At 34.9% G+C, this 13,858-nt stretch overlaps 1 protein-coding gene across 1 annotated transcript in view; it reads left to right on the top strand.

Annotated features, from left to right (window-relative positions):
• Nucleotides 1-5,296: 5,296 nt before the first annotated feature.
• slc27a4 (solute carrier family 27 member 4) overlaps nucleotides 5,297-13,858 on the top strand; it is a 47,566-nt gene continuing 39,004 nt past the window's right edge. The window contains exon 1 of the mRNA XM_015033903.1: nucleotides 5,297-5,528. Coding sequence (XP_014889389.1) covers nucleotides 5,446-5,528 — 83 coding nt within the window. The 5' untranslated portion in view covers nucleotides 5,297-5,445. The remainder of the gene's footprint in view (nucleotides 5,529-13,858) is intronic.

The raw sequence follows: 13,858 nt of genomic DNA, 5'->3' as shown, positions 1-13,858 counted from the left end.
TTTTTTTTACTTTTGTCACATAACATTTGCTTTTTTTTCCGATAAGTTTGTATCTCTTTGATTTTGTTGAAAAGATAGCTGACTAAGTTCAAAACTGACCAATAATCTTCCTTGTGAGACCACTTCTTACTTTTTCATTGTCCAGTATATTTCAAGAAATCAAAATACTTAACAGTGTTACTACTGTATGTAAAGACTGATTTTCTGTAGCTAGATATTTAGTATTTGTGATTTTGTATTCCCAGAACAGCAGAGTAATGCTGCCAAAATTCCACATTCTGTACAGAAACAAAATCATAAAACAGTTTGACCAGAAATTCAGTATTTTATGCAAGTGTGCTTGGGTTCTCAAACATATAAGCTATGAAAGATTACACCATTTCGCAGAGGTTTATGATTGTAACTTGACAGAAGGTCAAGAAGAAGGTGTGCAGGTTTAGCGGGAATGTTACACAATTTTTTTGTACACCTATTAAATACATATAGACTAAAGAAGGTTGTTGTCTTGTGGCCCATTGAAAGAAGACGATAGCTTTGAATTGATTTTCATAGCTTTGTGAGAAAAAACAAACAAACTCCAAAGACAATAGAAATTAATGTCATCATCTCTCTTCGTGAGGCTAATAAAGTAACATCTGTTCACACTATCAGCTCACAGCGAGAAAACTACTGTTGTATTTTCCAACAGATGTTGGGTAAAGATTTATTGGAAGAAGACCAGTGGAATATACTGGGCCGGTTCTTTAATTTCAGTAAGGCATAAATTATTGTCTTGAGAAAACAGCAACACCTGCCAAGTTTTAAACTCCACAACAGCAATGAGGTCTGCATGCAGACTCAGCCAGCCTGGAGGCAACAAGAAGACAGTCATGACACTAAACATGTTTGAGTGACAAGGATGAGAACCAAGAACTGGGGGGGCTTAAGAGTGATGATAAACAAATCTGTCAGAGGTGAGAAGATGATAGTCACTCAGAGAATGTGAGTGAAAATGCTTTAGTGTGGCAATAAACTAAATGAGTCAGAGAAGGAGGGAGAGTAATCATGCAATATATAGAAAAAGGGGAAACTATTTCAGAACGGAAATGGATGTAATTATTAGAAAGATGAGTCAGAGCTCATGAATGAGAAATAGAACACAGCATTGAGCGCACAACAGATGGATGCTGAGAGCAGAGGAAATCCAACCAAGGCCAGTTAGTCAGAGACATTATCAACCATTTTCTGATGGCATTTATATGACAGAGCAGATGCAGTCATAGAAAAACATTCTGATTATGATAAATCCCCCTTGATGTAGATATTCTCAAGCTATTATTTACCTTTAACATCCCTCCTCAAACCTTTCCTTCAGGTTTTTGACTCATTAACAGATTTTTTTTACTGCCAGTTTAGACATGGTTTAAAGATGTATTCATCTATATATGCTTGAATGAGCAGATTGACTATATTGTTTGTTTTGTTTGTTTGTTTGTTTGTTTTTTCGATATATGCCTCGTCCAACTTGCATTTCATTAAATTAATCTTAGCCCCTAAGCACAAACCATTTTCCATTTTTGTTACCTTCTCATACAAATTACTTGTATCCTTTCAAATGACAATAGATTGATAACTGGGCACCTGATTGTGAAGTTTTTCTTTAGGAAGCCTTCTTCTTGTATTTTGGACAAACAACTGGACATTTAGTACAAAGAGACTATTGTGATTCCTCCTTTATTTTGCGATTACAAAATTACGAAATGCATGGTTACAGAGCAGATGTCCAATGAAAAACAAATAAATATATCCGTGCTGTTGTGTGAAATTATATTATAGAGTAACGTTCCTTAAATATTTTATTGAATGCTTTATGTGAAACATTCAGATCTATCGTAGTTACTGTAACATGTTGTTCTCATGAGCGAAGACGTTTCTGTGTCATGTTTTTTTAAGCTTTTCAAATGCACACCATAACTGATGTCTTCAGAAAATCTAAATTTTCAAGTGAATAAACCGTACGAACCCTCAAGTCGATGTGTACTTAACCATCATGCTGTATTTTGCAAACTTAAGCTGGTGCTGACAACCCAAACTGGGCGTTATCCCAGAGACCTACATTTTCCTAAATCTGGCCCCCTGTTGGTGAGCATTTGATAATGGCCCTGGATTCAACGAGTGAAGCTAATTAAGGTCAAAAGTGAAGCTGGATCAATATGTTGAGAGTGAAATCTAATTAGGTAAGTGGTTGTGGAGGTACTCATTTCATTATGACTGGTCTTGTCTAATCAAGCAGTCGATTCACAAATTACAATATACCAAAACCCATTTCAACAACCGTCAGGCAATGAATAATTTCAATATTAATCATGAATCAGAAAATGATGATAAAATAAAAATGAAAAAGGTAAAACCAACGATGCATGAGGCCTGTCAGGAAGTACACAGAGCCGCCATTTTTTAAAGGCCTGCAACCAGTTAAATATAAGCATTATTTATGCTTGTATTGAACATTTGTATTCTTGACAAAATATTAATTGGATTATTAATTTGAGTCTTTATTGTTAAGTTTAGTCTCTATGTGTTAGTCTATATAATATAAATATAAATAAAGTAGGGGTGAGGTGAAATACTTACACAGTCAGGATGGACACCCTCGCAGCACATCCTTTAAGATATTAATCAATATGTCACGACATGCTGGTTAACATCCTCTCCACCTCCATCTCACCCTAAATCTGACTCCTTCTGTCCAACTATTGTGTGTGTTTTGTACTCCTTTGGTCTCTCATCCTTAAATATGTCAGCTTATTTGTGCTGTTTTATTATTTCTTAGCAGGATTAGTCAGCAGTGGTGTGGGTGCTGCACAAAGGAGTAGTCGGGCTTTCATTAATTATAAGCATGCTGTTCAGTAAGAGACTGTCCAGCTTGTACAAGAAACAAGTCAGGAGGCTAAAATGGAATGGTAGAAAAGACAAGGAGGAATCTTGACTTTAGAAGACAATCAGGTCTAGTTTATATAGAATTGTATCGAATCCAATCCATGTCAAATGTTTTTTGAATCATTATTGTTCATTCCAAACCAAACCAGTTCAATCATGGTATCAAATAATTGATAACACCGTTCAGTGACATTTTGTTGATGGCAAGTGGTAACAAGTGTTCCAGTCTCAGGAAGGCAGTAGATTGCACTGAGTCTGGATTTTATAGCAAACAGGGATTCAGTGACAGTGGAAAGGAACCACTTTTAAACCAGAACACACTTCCAGAAGCAAGCTCAGCATGTGCAGTCGTATGTCACAACAGGTTGGAGGGTGAGAAGAAACAGAAATGACAGAGAGAAACAGCAGGAGTACCCCAAAGATTCATTGTGCCCCCTCAAAATATATATATATTTTTAAAAAAACCTATTGAAACTTTCAAGAATCTTCTTTATGTAAAATCTTCATGTCATATAGACCAAGGTTCTTAGATATTTTGAAAGAGAAACATGGCAACCTCATCACAGCTCCTCTACCATACTTACCAGTGAGTTGCTTTACTAGATATTTTAATCATCTGCTTCACACCACACTTTTTCCCAGCTAGTATTTTCTGAACTACATCTCTTATTGTAACTAAAAGGTTTGTACTCTCAGTTCAAAATTGTTTGTAATTTTCTCCAGAACTTTTAATATTTATTTGCAGTTTCTAATGACTCACATTAAGGAGTCAATATTTTGGTTGTTGTATTAATGTTTTCCAAAATTCAAATCAAAATTCAAATCAAACAAGAACTTTGTTTGACAAAGAACAGAGTTCTTTGTCTGTTCTTGTTTGACAAAGGTTGGATATGGCAGGCAGACATTCTGGGTTTGTGATGTTATGACTTTATGCCTCTTACTGCTGTGTCAGAGATGGGGGAGAAATAACTCACCTCCATAAATCTCCATGCCACACACACATATACTAGAGTGCATGCAGGAGCCATTACCCTCCAGTGTCTGTAGTAGTGCATTTTCCAAAAGGAGGAGAAGCCATGCTTCTTGTCTGAATTTTTCATTCCCCACACTCTCTGTTTCTGTATAACAACTAATAAATAAGCAATGAATTCAGAACATAACATAGAATGGATGGGATTTTATCCCCTCTGTGCCAAGTCTGCTCCTCCTGATGTCTGGTTTTCTTCCTGCTCCAATCTCTTATTGTTGACTTAAAATTTTGCTTCTCTTTTTTATGTTTTAAGGGTTAAATCTTCTACAGTCCTTCTTGACCTTTTGCACTTGGGGAGTGAATAGAATCAAAATGACTTTGGTCCCGGTGTGTGGAGAAAGCAAAATGTCTTGTTTTTTGTTTACTTAGTGTGACATTGTGCTATGTTAATCCATAACCCCTTGTAGCTTTATAGTAATCTTAACACCTTAGATATTCTGAAATACAGTCTGTTCAGATTAGCTCATGGTGAAATTTGACAGCATGACTTTGTTTACACTTTAATTTTAATAGAAAGGTGTGTGGGTCGTCTCAGACAAAGGGTCAGAAAATTCAACCCTGTGAAAGAAAAGTTTACGAGGTCTTTGGCGCCATCTGATGGAAAGCAAGAAAATAAACGTACAAAACATTCTAATATAGTCTCAAATGCAATAAATAAATACATTAAAAATTGCATTTTTTTTTTAGAAAAATGTACAGTTGGTGGTTTTAAACTTTTAGTCTTACTAATCAAGATATGTGCGAGCATTGTCTTAGATTTACATTTTTTCCTCAGTTAAGAAATAATTATGCTATGAAAGCCTGACCCTAAGCTATCAGAATTTGTTGCAGTTCTCTAATAGTTAACTTTTCTCGTTCAACTTTCTCGTCATGCATGGTAGCAATACAAAGTTATTTCACATTTTCTATTTTGTGCAGGCTAATTGAACTCCCCTAGCACATCAAATTAGTACCAAATAGAAACAGGAAATCATGAATTACTGATCAAAAATTGCTTGATCAACTAAAAAAACCAATCAACTCTTTATCACTCATTTCAGAAAAGAGCTCATATATATTACATTACATAAATATTACAAAATATATTATATATCTGTATATAATACAATATAAATGTATGGCCTACAGCTCAGGTTTTCATGGGAGAAAAAAGTTACTTTTTTTCTCAAAAAAAAAAAAGTCAGAATTCTTTTCTGGTCAAAATTACTGAACAGAAAAAAGTCAGAAATGTTTTTCTCGTCTGGCCGTTTCAAAGAAAGAAGGGTGGGGAAAACACAAGGAAAAGAAGAAACAAAGAAAGAAACAATGTTTAAACAACTTGGTACGAGTTCTGTATTTCCGCTGTCTAAGTCCCGCCTCTAGTTTCATTATCCAATCAAATACCGCCATGGGTTCTGTTTAGCATTAGCCGCGAACTGCAAACCTGTTATTCTTGTCAGTGTTTTTGTATAAAAGATTAACGGTGATGAAAGTGTTTCTCTTGAAGATCAGAGAAAATGAGCACAGATCAAGGTGTTGACAGTGGAAACAGTGTTTCAAAGGGGGAGGAAAATGACCTAAAGAAAGAAGCACAAAAGAGGTAATTGACAGCTAGCTTAGCTTTGAAGGGAGCTAACGTTGCTAAGTGTTCTGTGTGACGTAGCTTGATTAATTTTATTATGTTTTTTTATTGTTATGAAGGCGTTGCACAAGTAGCTTTTTTATGTGTCTTTGGGGAGTTTATTGTTGTGAGCAGCAAACCTAATAAAACACACCATGAAGAACTAATTAAATAACAATCGAATAACGATGTTTAAAAATATATTCAAATTACACAAGTGAGGCAAAGTGTTGCTATTTTGTTGTGTTTAGCTGAAAACTAAGTCCAGAAAGTAATATTCTTAAAAGCCTTTGTGTTCAGTGTTATGAAATCTCTTAACCTGTTTAGTCACATATGCTAAAGTTTCGGGATTTGCAGAAGTTTAAAAAAGATATTTTAATTGTTTAATTTTTTTTTGTGTGAAATATATCACTTATTTTTATTCATTTTCAATCTAGAACTCCATTCTCAAAGTTTAAGAAGGTCAATTCCCACTTTAAATCTCCTGTAAGTAGCTTTTTATCTTTTAAACACTTATACAGTAGTGTTTTGATTCATGTGCCACACATGCATTCAGTTTGTATTTTGGGTGGTTTGAACCTCAAAGCTTCAAGTACCAGAAAGTCCTAAAGTGAGTCCTGAAGAAGAGGTTGCAGAACTACAGAAGAAGAAAGAGCAGCTGGATTCAGAGATCGCACAGCTGGAGGAAGAGTGAGTGCAGCTGTGTTTTCTTTTTTGTATTTTATAAATGTCAGTGGTTTGTCTAAGACATATAATTGTTTGGTAAAATTTTGGTAGCACATAAAGTTAATAGATTTCCATTTAAACATTCAATCATTAAATACCATTCAATCATTAAATACCTCAGTACAAGGTTGTGTTTTCTACTGTTGTAATAATTTAATATCCATTAGTAGCAATAATCAGATAAAAATTCATTTGTTTGAGCCAACATTAAATGTTTTTTTGCAGGGGATGTAGAGTTGAAGAGTTGGACCAACATATAGATAAGCTGCACGAATACAATGACATCAAAGATATTGGCCAGTCGCTTCTGGGCCGCATCGGTAAGACATTTTCACATTTGTTTTTAAAACATTAAAAGTGTACAGAAGAGGGCAAGTCAAATGGCTGTAAAAATATGTTTGCATTTATCAAATATACAGTTGAATCCAGATGTTGCCTCAGCTGTATAGAAAGATTCACGCATTTATTTTCTTCATTCACTGTCTCATATTTAATTTAAATTAACTTTTTTCTGTTCTAGGTCAGTTAGGTTTACCAAATTGATCTTTATCCGTTAAGATAAAGATTGGTAAGAGATAAAAGTTTTTTTTTTTTTTTTGTTTTTTTTTGATTTCTTAAGTGTTTATATGTTTTTCTTTAGTATTTGGTAAAATTGCATATTAAGCTGATTGACTTGGGTCAAACATTTTTGTGCATCCTTCCACAAAATTAGTTTTATGGAATTAAGTGAGTCAGGTTTGTAGTCTACATTGCTCCCACACACCAGTTCAGTTCTTCTCAGAAATATCCTGTTATTTTCTTTATTCCATTTTTGGAGTTCCCAGGCGAACAGATTTATCTGCTGTCCTGATTCTCAAGTTTTGTAGCCTGTGATATTGTTACTATTAAAGGAATCCATGAAGTAGATGTCTGGAAGAAATGGGAGTATACACATGGAACCTTACAGGAAACAGAAAAAGTGCAAGTCAGCATTTAATTTTGCCTTCTCACATGTGAATAGTTTGGGACAGTTTTTTCGCTGTTCTAGAGCCAACCATTAGATGGCAGCAGAAATGCACATTTGTATTCTTGTGGTAGGTGCTCCAAATCTTAAGTTTTTTTTCATGTGTTTTTGCCTTTAGTCATTCATTATGTAATGTTAAGTCCACAGTTATAACAGCCATTTTTTAAACAATAGTATATTCATACTGTGTAAGTGTCATAAAGTAGGGTCAAAACGGGTGAAGTTTACTCCTTTCACAACATTAGGAAGTTATGGTGAATCATAGACATGTCAGCTTGACTCTTGCTCTGTTTATATCTTTGTATTTCACCACCAATATGAAAAAAATTGTATTCCCTTTCACTCCCCTTTTATTAACTTCTTCTGCATTGATGACAAGTAGTAAAAGTCTTATCTGTTTTATGAGTTAAAAGCTTCCTATCTCTTTAAATTCCAAGTACAATGAAGAGTTGAGATGATAATGACCTCTTAGTCAACGGAGGTGGCGTTTCCCCTCTGACACAATGACGGCCTTTCACATCACACACATTGACAGACAAGTACTGTCTCTGTCTGTCCCCATAGATATATTCACACGTGCACATGCATTACAAATGCAAACACAGACTATCTTCTCTCACCCCACACCCCTTTTCTTGCCCTTTCTGTCACTTTCACAAAGAGTCTCCACTTAAACATTGAGTACTGTTGTACTGTATGTTCTTATACTGAGAGGGAGGGGATTTGTGGGCAGGGTGAAACGTAAAAGATACCCTGTTTAGCCTCTAAAGACAACTGTCTTTTTGTTATTAATTACTGGTTTCTTTGTGTTTTCCTGTAAGGATAAAAACCATTAATAATTTGAACAAAACACTTTTAATTTATATTTTTTCAATATGCTGACATTATCAGCACTTTAGGGGTAATTTAATGGCAAGACCAAAACTTTCTTTGACACATTTTCTTTTTCATTAGTTTGTATGAGCTATGTTTGTACACATGAAGTTGGATCACAAAAAGAGAATAAGATAAAAAAAATTATTGGAAAAAAAACAAACTTGGTGTGCTTTGAATTTGGATCTGAATTCCAACTATCAGAATTGGCATGAATGCGATATGGTTGTTAGTGAAGGGTCCAAAGAAGAGAAATGTCCAACATGTCCAATGACAAGCAGTAGTGTGGATGAAGTCAATTCAAGTAACTTTATTATCCCCAAAGGGCAATCTGTTGTGTAGACAGCAGTGAAGACATGCAAAAAAACAAACAAACAAACTTAGAAATGCATACAAAAAACAGAGTAGTACATTTTAGTTGTAACGATGTGGCCCTGCAATCGACAAGGCAATAGCTGCTGGAATAGTAGTTTTTTTTTCAGCGTGTTTGTTTAACAATATCACATTCTGTGTCTCCGTCCAGAAGGTAAAGCGGAGAATTCTGGCTTAGCTATCATTTTGGCTGATGGCTATGATCAGCCAAAAATGATCCTGGCCTTCTTCAAAGACCTGGATTTGTAGAGATCACTCAGGCCATTAAGAGCTTTGCCAGCAATTCTACTACAAATCTTGTCAATATTTTCAAGCAATTCTTATTTTATAGGTGCACTATTGCAGTTCAAGGTGATAGAAAATCCAAAACATCTCAAATAACCTCTCAAAATTCAATTTTGAACAAACAATTAGCTGAAACTTGAAATAGATTGGTTATATGAGCTGACGGCCAAACCGAGTGCCAGTCCTATTAGATAGTCAGAGGAGGCTGTGATTTACACAAGCTAACCATGTTGGAATAAGAAAAGATTGAAAAAACATTGCATTGTCCAAAAAGTCTGAATTTCAGCTGTGTGATTAAGATTTTAGGTCCCGAATCTGGTCTAAAAACAAAAAACCTCAGATCCATTCTGCATTGTCTCAAAGGCTCCGCGTAGTGATGTTGTAGTTGTATGGGGGATATTTTCTACTCTAACAAAAAAAGGACAATGTACCATGTCACATTGCTCAGATTATCTCAAACTGTTTATTTGACGATGACATTGATCTCACTTTGGTTTCTAAGGTCATCAGATCTAAATTTAATAGATCACCTTTGGGGTGTGATAGAATGGGAGATTTGCTTCAAAGATCCACTGCCACAAAATTTCCATTAACTGTGTGATCTGTCATGTTAAATTGGACCAAAATTTCTGAGGGCGGCTTCCAACAACCTATTCTATAAAAAACACATTTTGGAGTCAAACTCAAATAACAATGTTATTTTCAAAGAATTTGAATTGGCTGAGATTTCTGATGGCAATATATCATGCCATGTCTTTCACAGAGCTAAATTTTCTCAAAACAGTTTCTATCTGCATGTTTTATCTGTTCTCACTTTTCTATTAGTTTATTTTGCTTTAAAAGTTTATGTTTAATCTTTGGCTTGATTGTGCTTGTGTTTTCAATTAAACTTGCTGCTATCTCTGCAAACATTTAATCTTGATGTGCTTGTTTTTCTGTTAAATTAAAGGCCATAATAGTTATCCACTGGAAGGAAGTAATGTGTGAGAAGACAAGTTGCATCAACATTACCATCCAAGATATAGCAGTGACACTTAATTCTACTTGTTTGAGGAACACTGAGAAAAGTATTTGGCTGTTGCATTGAATAGAAGTGGAATGCAGGAGTGATGTTGTGCCATTGAAGTCAATCTGCAAGCGCTCACATTAAACAAATACTCTCTTCCTTTGAGATAATTGTGACCTTCTCACTTTGTTTATAATTCTGTAGCAAAATATATGGTTCTTCTTAAATGGCATATTATTTATACTTGCAGTGGAGTAACAAGTGAACAGAAGGTTATGTATATTCCAGGCCTTAATGTTTATGTTGATCTTTAAATGTTAACTGTTAACGTTGCAAGCTAAGAGACTGTGGAAAGGTAGCAAGGTTGTCATCATGAGATAGTCAACACTTTCAGTTGATTGTAGATCGATGGAAGGGAATGAAAGTTTAAATGTTATGTAACTTGAGCTGCGCTACTCATTCTTTTTTATTTTGAAATCACATTTGAATATTTCTGTTTAGTTTTTTTACTATTGAGTAATTTAAATGAAATGATTTGTTTTTCGGTCTCTGATGTCCTTTTGATTTTTTTTTTTTCACTTGATTTATGGTTAATTATAAACCAGCAATAACAGCAACCCTCCTCCTCTGCATTCTGTTGTACTTACTATCAAATGCTAAAGCTGACGTTGTGTTAAGATAATTTGCGAAAAAGCAAACACTTGCATTCTCCTGAAAGGAATTAAAATAAGTAACCATAAGTAACCATTCCTAAATGGTTAGGAATGGAAAACTCGTGTCATTGTGGTAACATTTTAACACACTTGTTTTGTCAAGCCATATGTTCAAAGTGGCTGTGGATTTCACATGCTGTGATGTCGGTCTGGTCAGTGTTTAGTGGATTGTTTGAAAAGTAGAGCGGAGCAAGTTGACCCTGTAACCTGTGTGTGGTGTGTGTGTGTCTTGCAGCTGCTCTGAGGGGGACCACCACGCGAGATCTCTATGCACACTTTGGTCTTGAACTGGATGACTGAAAATGAATGTTTTTTTCAAAGTTTTCAATTCCTTACATAAGTGCTTCTTGAAACCAGTTAAAGAATGTAAAAGATAAGAAGAATATGTTTATTTAAAGGGAGTATGACTTGCAGTTTTTGAACTTCATCAATTTTATTCTTGTCTTTTTGGGATGGGAGCTAGTTGAATTTAACAGATGTACAATAAGAGATCTGAGTAATAGCATGGAGAAATTGGGCAGAGTTCAGCATGCATGTTGTTGGAAACATGCTTGCTGTCGTTTAGCTCATGGTAAGTTACTGCATAGTTTCAGACTTTTTTTCCCCAACCCCCAGCTGGTCTAAAGTGTGAGATTGTAAATTTATTTGTGATGTAACTTGAAGGAAAATTTTGTTTCATGCTTTGAATTGCATAAAGTTTGGAGGAGCGTGATTGCAGTGACGTCACTTGCTGATTTTGTAAAAAGTTTTAGTTCTCAGTGCAATTTTCTTGATGCAATCTCTAATGTGCAATAAAAAATAGAAAGCATTGTCGTTTTTTGATTATTTATAATGCATTCTCACTTCAGATGAAGATTGAATAGATTTATGATTTTTCTTTTCTTTTTTTTTTTTGGAAACCCAAATAAAAAAAAAGTTTCAATCCTGTTAAAGAACCCATATTGCTCTCTAGTAAAATAAGTCTGTTGTTCTAAATATGCTGAATGAAAAGGCTTAATCTTATGGGAGTGGTTTCATCTGTCCATTGATAACTTGTCTAACTGGTATCAGCATAGGAGTTTCACAAACTTAATCTTCTATTTTATTATGTCTTTTATGTCGGGCAGGATCTTATCCCTCAAGTGAGAAATAAAAATGACATATCACTTGGAAGGTGAAACTCATACTCTTTTTTTTCATATTCCTATGATTGCACCACTGCATCATTTATTTGCAGAGTAATACTGCTTGTTCCTGTGCTGAATGACGGGGATAAATGCAGTGTGATCAGCTCACTTTCATGGTTTAATGAGTAATGATTAGGTTTGTTGCCAAGTACAACCAGCCATTTGAAATGGGCAACATAAAAGTAAAAATCATGTGTCCTACTTTTTTTTCTTCTTATGGCTAAAGAGAGTAAAATGTTGCAGTACGGATCCAGGGTTTTGTTGCAACAGATCTTCTGCAAGCTTGCTAGATTAGGCAACGTGTTTGGAGACATGTCACATTCCTTTTATGTTATGTAAAATGTGAACCTTCTTGTACTAAGCACTTGTCAATGTTGGGAAGTTGCCGAGAGCAATGAAGCAAATGGTTAAAATGATCCACAATTTTGCTTTGCATTGCAGCAAAGCTAAAAGTCCTGTATTTGGATATTTGTAGGTCTGCTTTGGCCATTAAAGCTTCTAGCCAGACTTATTTAAAAAAAAAAAAATAAATAAATAAATGAATAACTCGAGCTGAAGCTTGACGTAGACCTCGACCATCACACCACCACTACACCAAACGGGCAAAATAATGTTTTCTGAAATGCTGCTCATTAGACATTAGTACATTCCACGTTTTGATCCCCAGAGTATTTTTCTAAAGGTCTTGGTGATTGAGGATACATATAAGATCCTATGAAGTGGGCTTCTATTCTTTATACAAATACACTCTATTATTGAGTCATCAACACTATTGTTGACTGACACAAGTGGGGCCTGAGATACTTTATTTATATATATATATATATATATATATATATATATATATATATATATATATTACAATCCTCTAAATCATTTAATTCTTGAAGTAATGTCTTCTTCTGAGACTTTTTTTTCCACCTATTTCGTCAGACAGGTTGTGTTTATGTGATATAATTAGTTATATTGAGGGCTGTTTCTCAAAAGTAGGATTACGAATCTAGGAGTTAAGATAAAGAGGTTTGACGTAGCACCATCAGCTCTAGCTTTATCAGTTTCAGGAAGGCCAAACCAGGCGAGGTGCGACCTTATCAAGACAGGCATTCAGGTAAATATGCGTCCACAAATTTCTTCAGCTGACCATGATATCGATCAAATTCGCTGATGCTATGTCGGTTAAATTGCGTACGCCATACCCCACACCAAACAAACATCATCGTTTGATGGAGGATTATGAGGAATTGAAGCGCGTTACGCAAAGCAAACTGCCGAGACAATGGTAAACAATAATGATTTGATTGATTGATTGCTCAATTACCCGCAAAAATCCTACATTTCCAACCCGTTCTAATCAGACGCGATCATTTGCTCAAATAAACAACTTTAAACTTATATGTGAACAGTCAAGTTCACATATAAGCAGATTCGTTCATGTCACTCTTTTTTGTTCCGTATAGCGATAAACAATACAACAGGCCGGGATTAAATTGAATAACATTTTCCAGTATTTGGGAAATATGTGGATAAAATGTTGACTACAATGTGCATATGACTTGTCCCTCACTGCCTCGCCTTTAATTACCTTTATCTAGGTTAACTTCCTATTTTAGTTATGATGCTTTTGTTTTGAAGGGGCAATTTATTGTATAGTTGTTAGCGTAAGGGCAGCTTAACGGCAATCAAAATACGGAAGCTAAATTGTTAAGGAGTTTATACATTTTTCTTGCAACCCCCATGATGAAAACAAAAGGTATGTTTATGTGCATGTTTAAAATGCCATATAATTTAAATTGGCTATTTGTTTTAATTGTCAAAACCAAAGTTATTTTCTTATTTCTAACATCATCGGATGATATTACTCGACTGAATACCAAACTGAGTGATGTTTTAATGCAGGGTGATAAAAAAGACCATAACAGAGAGATATGAAAACTTGATCGCGGACAAAACACATTGGCTTCTGATAGGCGTGACCGCTGGCAAAACAAGTAAAACTTCAGGATTAACTAAACTGCACAGAATAAATCGCCATGGTAACTTGCGCTACTGGTTTTGTAAAATCGAATCGAGGCTTGCAAATCTGGAAAATCTCGGCTTAGTGGGTTATTCCAGTTATATGAATCAGCCCTTTGGAAAAAAAAAAAAAAAAAAGATTAATCACAGTT

This window comes from Poecilia latipinna, unplaced genomic scaffold (genome assembly GCF_001443285.1).
Source record: "Poecilia latipinna isolate Pla-1442-1.1 unplaced genomic scaffold, P_latipinna-1.0 Scaffold16, whole genome shotgun sequence".
Lineage (NCBI taxonomy): Eukaryota > Metazoa > Chordata > Actinopteri > Cyprinodontiformes > Poeciliidae > Poecilia > Poecilia latipinna.
The sequence above is the reverse complement of the archived record's forward strand: the minus strand, read 5'-3'. Positions and strand labels throughout refer to the sequence as shown.